The 10,371-nt window shown below is 39.4% G+C and overlaps 1 protein-coding gene across 1 annotated transcript; it reads right to left on the bottom strand.

The window, feature by feature from the left end:
- Positions 1-696: 696 nt before the first annotated feature.
- On the bottom strand, positions 697-10,114 carry LOC149130981 (uncharacterized). Its single transcript, XM_089342760.1, has 3 exons — positions 10,038-10,114; positions 5,139-5,214; positions 697-1,709 (listed from the first exon to the last, which is right to left on the bottom strand). Exons 2-3 carry the CDS (start codon positions 5,188-5,190, stop codon positions 940-942), a joined length of 822 nt encoding a protein of 273 aa, XP_089198886.1. The 5' UTR covers positions 5,191-5,214; positions 10,038-10,114; the 3' UTR covers positions 697-939.
- Positions 10,115-10,371: the final 257 nt, after the last annotated feature.

Here is a 10,371-nt window from a genome sequence, read left to right as displayed (position 1 = left end):
TCCAGCTTGGCCGCAGTCAAATGACTGAAACAAGTAAAAGTGTAAAAGAATAAGAGTACACACACACACATATATATATATATATATATATGTGTGTGTGTGTGTGTGTGTGTGTGTGTGTGTGTGTGTGTGTGTGTGTGTGTGTGTGTGTATGTATGTGCAGATTTGTATGTTTTATGTATGTATTCTAAGCATATAATTACATATCTAGACATGCCCATATATATTTAAATGATAAACTTCTGGAAACTATTACAGATTTTTACAGTTCCGGTGATGGATTGGATCTGTAGTCTTCGAATTAGCTTTTCTTCTTTCTGGTTTCTCAAAATTGGTATTTAGGCAGTGTGTTACATATCCCAGGGCCCCAATAATTACATGTATGTATGTATGCATGCATGCATGCATGCATGTATGTATGCATGTATGTATGTATGTATGTATGTATGTATGTATGTATGGCTGATGCAAATCAGTGGAAAGAAATCGGTGTGTCGTTCAAACAGTGATCCTGTTGTCAGTATTGGCTTTACTTCGATGTAGATAGACAATTCCTTGTCACTGTGGGCGTGAGAAAATGCGATAAACAAGTAACTGGTCTGTCGGCGACCTGTTCCTCTATACCTACCGATGCCACTGATCATTAATTATCGTATAGAATTTTAAAAAAACATAGAATGGTAAAACAAAGCAGTATGGTTGTTTGAAAGTCTTTAATTGTCATCTAATTGGTTGTAAAACCTTAAGTTATATGCACAACTATGGAATGTATTGACATGTATACATAGCAGTTAAATCTAGCGTCCATTCATATTTGCTTGTGTAGGACATCTTCGTCAGAATCATGTTTACTTCTACATCATCGGTACATAATGTTACTTCTGGTTCATCGCCATTGTTGTCACCTCTGACTCATCCAGCTTTTGTGGTACCCTCTTGTTAGTGAGGACAAGTTGCTAGTTCATCAGCCACTGTTGTGGGTTTTGGTTCATCGTCAGCACAAGTTACTGGTTCATCAGCCGTTGTCGTCGTTTCTGGTTCATCGTCAGCACACGTTGCTGTTTCATCAGCCACTGTTGTGGGTTCTGGTTCATCGTCAGCACAAGTTGCTGTTTCATCAGCCACTGTTGTGGGTTCTGGTTCATCGTCAGCACACGTTACTGGTTCATCAGCCACTGTCGTCGTTTCTGGTTCATCGTCAGCACACGTTGCTGTTTCATCAGCCACTGTTGTGGGTTCTGGTTCATCGTCAGCACAAGTTGCTGTTTCATCAGCCACTGTTGTGGGTTCTGGTTCATCGTCAGCACACGTTACTGGTTCATCAGCCACTGTTGTGGGTTCTGGTTCATCGTCAGCACAAGTTACTGTTTCATCAGCCACTGTTGTGGGTTCTGGTTCATCGTCAGCACAAGTTACTGTTTCATCAGCCACTGTTGTGGGTTCTGGTTCATCGTCAGCACAAGTTACTGTTTCATCAGCCACTGTTGTGGGTTCTGGTTCATCGTCAGCACAAGTTACTGTTTCATCAGCCACTGTTGTGGGTTCTGGTTCGTCAGCACAAGTTACTGTTTCATCAGCCACTGTTGTGGGTTCTGGTTCGTCAGCACAAGTTACTGGTTCATCAGCTATTGTTGTCGTTTCTGGCAGAGGGTCAGCTTCTGTGGTTATCTGAGGGTCTATTGTCCTTAAAGTTGCTCCTTCGGTCTTGCCTGAAAATAAAAGTTATTTCAATATATAACGAAGAGTTTTGTCGTAAAGAGAGAAAGTTTGGTGAGTAGGGGAAAGGCACCACCCATGATAGTTTTCAAGCCCTCTGAGACTTCTGAGAAAAACAGGACTGTGTTATCTTTAGAGAACTTGATTTAAATGCTGTAACCGAATGAAGTTCATTGAAGCCACACAAAATCCAGAAAAAGCATTGTCGTGTGTGTGTGTGTGTGTGTGTGTGTGTGTGTGTGTGTGTGTGTGTGTGTGTGTGTGTGCGTGCGTGCGGATGCGTGCGGATGCGTGCGTGTGTGTGAAGGTAAGTGGCCTAGTGGCTAGTGTATTACACTCACGATTGTTAAGTCATGAGTTCAGTTCCTGGACAGAGCGGCGCGTTGAGTTCTTGATCAAAGCACTTCATTACATCCGGGTCCATTCCAGTCGGCTGTAAATGAGCAACCCTGTGACGGACTGACCTTGCGATCAAGGTTAATGTTGGCGTGCCCGCCTCGTCAGCGCAGGGGTGTTATTCGGAAGCTAAAACAATGCGAAGCGCATTGTGATTGGCGATATTTAACAATATCCGTTCGTCTGGTCGATACCGTGCTACTGTGATTTTAGTGATAGTGGATTTATAAGTGTGGGATTCATGCCACGGTAAAGCATTCTAGGAGACGGAGTGACCGGGTCGTTTAGGAGGAGGAGGAGGAGGAGGAGGAGGAGGAGGAGGAGGAGGAGGAGGAGGAGGAGGAGGAGGAGGAGGAGGCCGAAGTGCCCTGCTGAATTTGTTTCAGGTCTCTGCATTTCAGTCCAAATCTTGCCTAAGTCGATTTTCCCTTTCGTAAATTTAGGGACCGATTAAGCAAGGTACCTATTCGTAACGTTGGATAAATAAGGGAATTTTTTAGAGAGTCAATCGAGATGTCTTGCAGCGTTTGTTCTAGTTCTTTGCATTCTAAATTCTTGTGTGATAGACATATTGATGGAGACATTAGAATCTCGGTGTATCAACACGTAAGACGCCAGGTTTGATTAGATACCATAACACTGAATTCACAGTGAAAGGTAAACACAACCATGAGGTATCATGCGCCGGTAGGATACCTCAGGTATGTATATGTAAATATCAAATCTAATATAAACGGTTGATGCGACTCAGAGCTGGTTCTAGGTGCATCGTAGGTATAAAAGAGAGCACAAATGAGATTTAAGATTTACTACAACCGTTTCGGTAGACTTTTACTGATGTATTTATAGAGTGCATCGTAGCATATACCTACCATCTTCAGGCAAAACTTTAAACAGGTATAAACAGGTGAGATAATACCTTGATGATGACTTATCCAATAAACATGATGAAGGGTTTATTCAACATGTTTGCTGGATGTGTCATCAAAGTTTTACCTCGCCTGTTTATGTGTTCAAAGTTTTAACTGAAGATGGTGGTTTGTATGTTATGAAGTAATCTATGAATACAACAATAAAATTCAACTGAAACAGCCGTCATAAATTTTAAACTCCATTTGTGTTTTTTTCCATGCATAACATATCAAAACTTTGAGATATACACAGCAAAGGGAAATGAAAATTGCTTCTTATAATACCGACTGACTGAAAGACTGAAGCAGAACGGGTGTTTGAAACTTCGCAGCCAAAATTCGTGCGCCATTATAAATTACGGTACTTCAATTTAGTTTGGAAAATATGCGTCCGTAGTTGCAAGTAATTTCTGTATAACAACATGTCAAAACTTTGATACATATGTACTCGGCTCAGGGTATTTCGTGACAGTCGAGGAGCTCATACGAAGCGGCTTCACGTACAAGAAATAGCAGCCAAATCTCCCTCGAATTACAACTTGCTACATTAAGAACGCATTGGATAATATTGTCATTGATATGGGAATGTCATAGCTGTAGGTTCAGGTTTAGAATTTCTCTTCACAACTAGGTGGAGTTCAGTGCAACTGCGGCAATTGGGGCAAGTATTTTCCACTTTAACCCAGGATTGATGAATGCTTTGTGACGGAAACTATGTAGACCCCCGTTGGATATATATATATATATATATATATATATAGAGAGAGAGAGAGAGAGAGAGAGATAGAGAGAGAGAGAGAGAGAGAGAGAGAGAGACAGACAGACAGAGAGAGAGACAGAGAGAGAGACAGAGACAGAGAGAGACAGACAGACAGAGAGACAGACAGACAGACAGACAGACAGACAGACAGACAGACAGACAGACAGACAGACAGATAGATAGATAGATAGATAGATAGATAGATAGATAGATATAAATAATTAAGCTCTGAAACATTTATCACTAATAGGTAACTTTGATTAAGTTGAGGTCGGGGGTTGAAGTTCTGGTTCGTTTCGAGTCTTCATGTACTTAAGACCCGAAAGGCGGTTACTGTTAAATACTCCTAGTTAATTAGAAATAAGGTAAAAGAAAGCTATAGCTGTATGGATTGAGGGAGGTAGGAATGCTTACTTCCCTTCACTAACTAATAACTTTGAAATTATCGGTCCGTAAGAGGTTAAAAAGGATAAACACAATGAGATTTATCCTACTTTTCTTACTGTTATAATTACCAAATATAGATACATATAAAAAAAAGTAGGGGACATCTTGACATCTTGTTCCCATCAATGTGAGATCTTTAAAAAAATTGAACTTACAGTTCAAAATATCATTTCATATCTACGTTAGATATAATCCTTTCTATCATAGGCACAAGGCCCGAAGTTTTGGGGGAGGGTACTAGTCGATTACACATCGACTCCAGAATTTCTCTGGTACTTAATTTATCGATCCTGAAAGGATGAATGGCGAAGTCGACCCCGGCCGAATTTGAACTCAGAACGTAGTGTTCGTCCAACATGCTATCGACTCTGCTAGCTCGTCGCCTTTACGTTAAATATAGTAAAACAGGATTGGTTGAAGAAATAAAATGATGGATAATTGAAAGAAGAAAGGAAGGGCCGATAGAACGAAAGGATTGACAGAAAGCAAAGATTGACAAGAAGGGATGACTGACAGAAAAGAAGGACGGATAAGGAGGAAGTACTAAGAAGGAAGGACTAGTAAGAAATAAGAGGACTGATAGAAAAGAAGGACCAGTTGAAAGGAACAACTAGAAAAATTAAGGACTGAAAGAAAGGAAAAGGACAGGTAAAAAGGCGAAGGGCTGACAGAAAGGAAAAGGACAGGTAAAAAGGCGAAGGGCTGATAGAAAGGAAAAGGACAGGTAAAAAGGCGAAGGGCTGACAGAAAGGAAAAGGACAGGTAAAAAGGCGAAGGGCTGATAGAAAGGAAAAGGACAGGTAAAAAGGCGAAGGGCTGATAGAAAGGAAAAGGACAGGTAAAAAGGCGAAGGGCTGACAGAAAGGAATGACTGAGAGAAAGGAAGGAAAACTGTGGTTATTACTTACTGAAAGAGACAAGCATAAAGATTGCAAGGATTGTAAAAAGTTTCATGGACATCTTGGTTTACCAAATTGTTTCTTTCTGTAAAATAAAATATACTATTTTTATTATTTCATTATGAAAAAGATACAAAACTTTGAGGTTATGGATACATTTATGCATTTTCCAAGACAGCATTTGCGTAAATAAAGAGAATTAGAATTGGTTGAAAATCGAAACTGGATCATGGGCTTTACTCAAGGAGAGATAATCTTTTGGTCTTCCACAAGAGTCTGGAGGTAGAAAAATTATTAGTTTCTTACAGATTCCAACTAGCCACAAATATTTAAATGAAGAAATTAGATTTTTCAGAGTTCCTGGTCTTAGTAAGATCCTAAACTCTCAAATTGTCTGCTAAGATATAAATAATATTTAAGTTTTACAGAATCCTTTGTAATTTCTTTAGCCGGCGCTTAATCCCGGTTTCTGTAGCCTTAATCTAGAGAGCGATTCAAATCTAACAATGTCTGTTTATTACGAATGACTTTCAACAAAAAGATTTGAAACTCATCGCTGTAAACCAATGTAGATCTTGTTAATTTGAAGAGTTTTCAAGCTCATCCGATCATTCTGAAGGCTCGTGACTAAGTGATTGAGGTATTCGAGTTCGATACCCGGTGACGCGTTGTGTCCTTGAGAAAGGTACTTTATTTCACGTTGCTCCATTCCATTCAGCAGGCAAAAATGAGTCTACCTGTAATTCAAAGGGGGCCAGTCTCTTCACATTCTGTGTCACGCTGAATTTTCCTGAGAACTACGTTGAGGGTTACGCGTGTCTGCGAAGTGCTCAGCGCGTTAATTTCACAAACAGGTTGTTCTGTTGATTGGATCAATTGGAATATGCATCGTCGTAACTGACGGACGACACAGTTTTGTTAATTTGAGGATGTTATTGTTGGTTACAGCGATAAATAAGACCACAGTGTCTCTCCCGTTTGCAGCTAGGTCAGCTGAGCTCTTTGAAAAGTAGGTGTGTCGTTCAATGTGCGCTGCTTATATTTTCTTTATTGTAATAGAACTAAGAGCGATCTATGTAAAGTGAATTAATCTCAACTGAGAATTAAAACAATGGGTTCGACCCCAATGCATACCACCTTGAGCAAATGTTATATTCAATAGCGTCGGGTTAACCCTTGCCTTGTGAAGAAAATTGGGTAAGGAAAAGCAACCTAATGGGTGGATTCTACTCATGTTTAAAATAATAGAGCCTTATCACGCATATCGTCTCACACTGATTTTGTCTGAGTATTACTTTAAGACTACGTATGTCTGTGAAGTATTCAGCCGCCTAAACATTAACTGAGGGGCAGGTAATTCAGTAGCTCAGATAAATGAAGCCGTTTCGTCGAATGAAGGGGATCCACCATATTAAAAATCCATTAAAAGTGAATGATAAATTATTAATATACATATAAAACAAATTCATTTCTGTATTCTAAACTGGAAACGAAAGTAAACAGGCAACACACAAGCGGAATAACATATAAAGAAAATTCTAGACTTGAGATTCAAACCTATATATTTCGTTAATATTGGGTTGGAGCATAATTATTGCGGATTTTTTTCAACAAATTTTATTCAACAAAAACTAACAACATGTAACAAAAACATCTTTAAACGATTATTCCGGAGCAAATTCACTATCTACTTCAGTTACTGCTTCTCATTTGCTTGGCAGACGGTCAGACCGTTATTTAAAGATGTTTTTGTTAAATAAATTTGTTGAAAAAAAGTTTCAATAATTATATGAAGTTAGTGGTGAGCTGGCGGAATCGTTAGTACGCCGAGTAAAATACTAAGAGGTATTCGTTTGTCTTTACGTTCAGAGTTCGAATTCTGCCGAGGTCAACTTTGCCTTTGAGGTCGACAAAATATGTACCATTTGAACGTTAGGGTCGATGTATTCGTCGTAGTCTCTCACCTGAACTACATATTTCTTTGTGCCAAAATGTGAAACCACTATGTAAATTGAATGTGTTTATGTTTCCTAATTTTGAGCCACAGTTTTGTACTTATAGAGGTTGAAGTTTTACATGGAGATGACGAGTACGAAGCAAGAGTGGGGGAGACATCAAATATAACAGCGATCGGAGAGATATATAATGGCGGGGGGGCGTAGGAGTACTCAGTAGTCTGAGGTAGGTACAGTTTTTATGAATATTTCTGAAATTTGGACATGACTGTGTAGTAAGATGGTTGTTTCTCAGCTATATGGCTCCGGGTTCAGTCCTAATGCATGGCGCCTGAGGCAAGTGCCTTCTGCTATAACCTCAAGCAGACCGAAGCCTTGTAAACGGATTTGGTAAACGGAAACTGAAAGAAGCCCGACATATGTGTGTGTGTGTGTGTGTGTGTGTGTGTGTGTGTGTGTGTGCATGTCCCACCACCGCTAGACAACTGGTGTTGGTGTAGTATCCTTATGTCCCCGTCACTTAGCGGTTCCGCAAAAGATATCGATGGAATAAGTGCCAGGCTTTCAAACAAATACGACTAAAATTCTTCAAAGTTTATGAACGATTGGAACGACAGGAGATTTACGGTTGATCCTATTATGTTTATGATCTTAATTCCTAACATTAGCCGTGAAGTCACATGTTTCTTCATCTCAAAAAATATTTTAAAAAGCTTCCACGTGTTATAATGAGGTTTTACAGGATAACAGCTTCACTGATAAAATCTTTTATAACCCTCAACCTCCTCAATCATTTGGCGATAATAATAGGTCCCACAATAATTTATGGTTCGTCCTATTAAAATAGGCACACAATTAAAATCACATACGTATGTTCCCTCTTCACGCCTAATGTCAAGGCTTATATAATAGACAACCGACGACTCGGTCCCGTGCTGGATGGACATGCAGAGATAAATCTAAATGTCCTCTAGGACAGGCATGTGATGTATGCTACGTTGTTGACGAGGCATAGGTATCAGTAAATTATGACAACGTTCTAACAGCTCTTTCAACCGTTGCAAATCCCGAGAATGCAACAATCCCTTCGGCATTAACCTGGAGGTTTAAGGACGAGAACATCAGTGCAACATCAAATAGAAGATCCTTTCTAATACCAAACCTTACAGGTGAAAAAAGTGTTCTGTATGTTCGACAGGAAAACTGTATCTTTTAAACAACTTAAGAATCTCTGGTAATTATATAAATACTAAAAGCGAGACTTTTTCATCATGTCCGCATTTTACAGAATTCATTTTAGCGGTAATTAACGGACACTCCCGGGAAGTTTTCTCTTCGACTAGCTCTGAAGTACGTTGTATCTTTATCAAAGAGCCTCCATAAAGGGATCTCTTCTGTGACGACTACTGCGGCTTCTGACTTTTCAACATTATACATAGGTCATATAGAGGTATTTATCGAGAGCTACTTCTATTGCTCAATTTGATTATATATATATATACAGAGAGAGAGCGGGGATAGATAGATAGACAGACAGACAGACAGACAGACAGATAGATAGATATGAATAAACATATGTATTATATATTACATATTATGTAACATGTATTGTAAAATATATTTTTGGTATATTATATATATGTATATATATTGTATATTGGTTATATGTATCAAAGATATGCTAGGCACACATGCATATATATATGTATGTGTGCATGTGTGTATGAATATATAGACACACACACACATTTATATATACTGCATTTTGTAAATATAGATAGATAGATAGATAGATAGATAGATAGATAGATAGATAGATAGATGCAGGCGTGGTTGTGTGGTATGAAGTTTGCTTCCCAATCACATGGTTCCAGGTTCAGTCCCGCTGCATGGCACCTTGGGCAAGTGTCTTCTACTATAGCCTTGTGAGTGGATTTGGTAGACGGAAACTGGAAGAAACTCGTCGTATATATATGTATTTGTGTTTGTGTGTGTATGTGTGTGTGTATTTCTCTCCCCGCCATCGCTTGGCAACCGATGCTGGTGTGTTTATGCCCCGTGACTTAGCGGTTTGGCAAAACAGACCGATAGAATAAGTACTAAGCTTACAAAGAATAAGTCCTGGGGTCGATTTGTTCGACTAAAGGCGGTGCTCTAGCATGGCCACAGTCAAATGACTGAAACAAGTAAAAGAATAAAAGAATTTATATATATATATATATATATTGTCAAATCTCAGTGCATGTACGCGACACTTATTAAATATCCCACAGTGCTCTTTGTTATAAACCAAAGTCACACTTCATTACAGTAATCCCTCGACTATCGTGGATGTTACGTTCCAAAACCTCCCACCGAAATAATTAAAATCTCTAAAAAATATATATATAAATACCTATCGGCTGCAGAAACCCGCGATATACTGAAGAGTCCGCGATATAAATTTACATATATTAGCGACAGGTGAACCGCGTTGTACTGAGTGCACGATTGGTGAACCGCGATGTGGCGGGAGATTACTATACTGCATATAGTAAAAGCGACGAGTGTTTTCCTTCCAATGCTCTGCCGAGTTCAATCTGTCTCCGTTAGTATAGCTTTGGGATAAATTGGGCCCCAGCAAGATGACTTGCCAAAGGAACAAAAGACCCTATAGAAAGGTCATCTTGCTTTCTTTCCCGCAAATTTAACCCGGTCCTCTTTATAAAGAGAAGACTTGGGGTACTGTAACCTTAAATATCTAACGGGAAAAGACAAAAACAGAACATTGGTCGCTGCTGTTTCTTTGATCATAGGGCATTGCAGCCACCGGAGCTAACTCGGGGCCAAGCGGTATCACTGGTAAGAACAATAGTAACGCTACATAAAGTGTGTGTGTGTGTGTGTGTGTGTGTGTGTGTGTGTGTGTGTGGTTAAATTCAAATTTTTAAAACGCCAAAGCAAACAAGCTTACCTTGTTAAGTTTTGAGAAAACCTCCGATGAGTTACTCTTGCGACCTGAGAATCGAATGTTGAAGTTGACGGCCAGTACCTCCTTATTTATATTCTTTGGCCGTCTGTGCTTACGCATGGGCGCGTATGTGTGTGTGTGTGTGTGTAAGTCTGTACGTGTTTGAGAAAAAGAAAGAGAGAGAGAGAGAGAGAAAGAAAGATAGTGTATTTCTTTGTATATGTACGTGTATGTATTCATTTCTACCTGTGTGTGTGTGTATGCTGTATGCATATGTGTGAAATTTAATCCGAAATACCTTCGTCAGCCATTTGGATTAGCTGAAATGTGGTAAATA

This window comes from Octopus bimaculoides, chromosome 26, assembly GCF_046866305.1.
Source record: "Octopus bimaculoides isolate indiv1 chromosome 26, ASM4686630v1, whole genome shotgun sequence".
Taxonomy (NCBI): Eukaryota; Metazoa; Mollusca; class Cephalopoda; order Octopoda; family Octopodidae; genus Octopus; species Octopus bimaculoides.
The sequence above is the reverse complement of the archived record's forward strand: the minus strand, read 5'-3'. Positions and strand labels throughout refer to the sequence as shown.

Coding starts and splice junctions, on each gene's coding strand:
- LOC149130981 (XM_089342760.1), bottom strand. CDS start 5,190: ATGTCCATGAAACTTTTTACAATCCTTGCAATCTTTATGCTTGTCTCT. Junction 1,710..5,138: donor CTTTATGCTTGTCTCTTTCA/GTAAGTAATAAC, acceptor TTTTATTTTCAG/GCAAGACCGAAGGAGCAACT.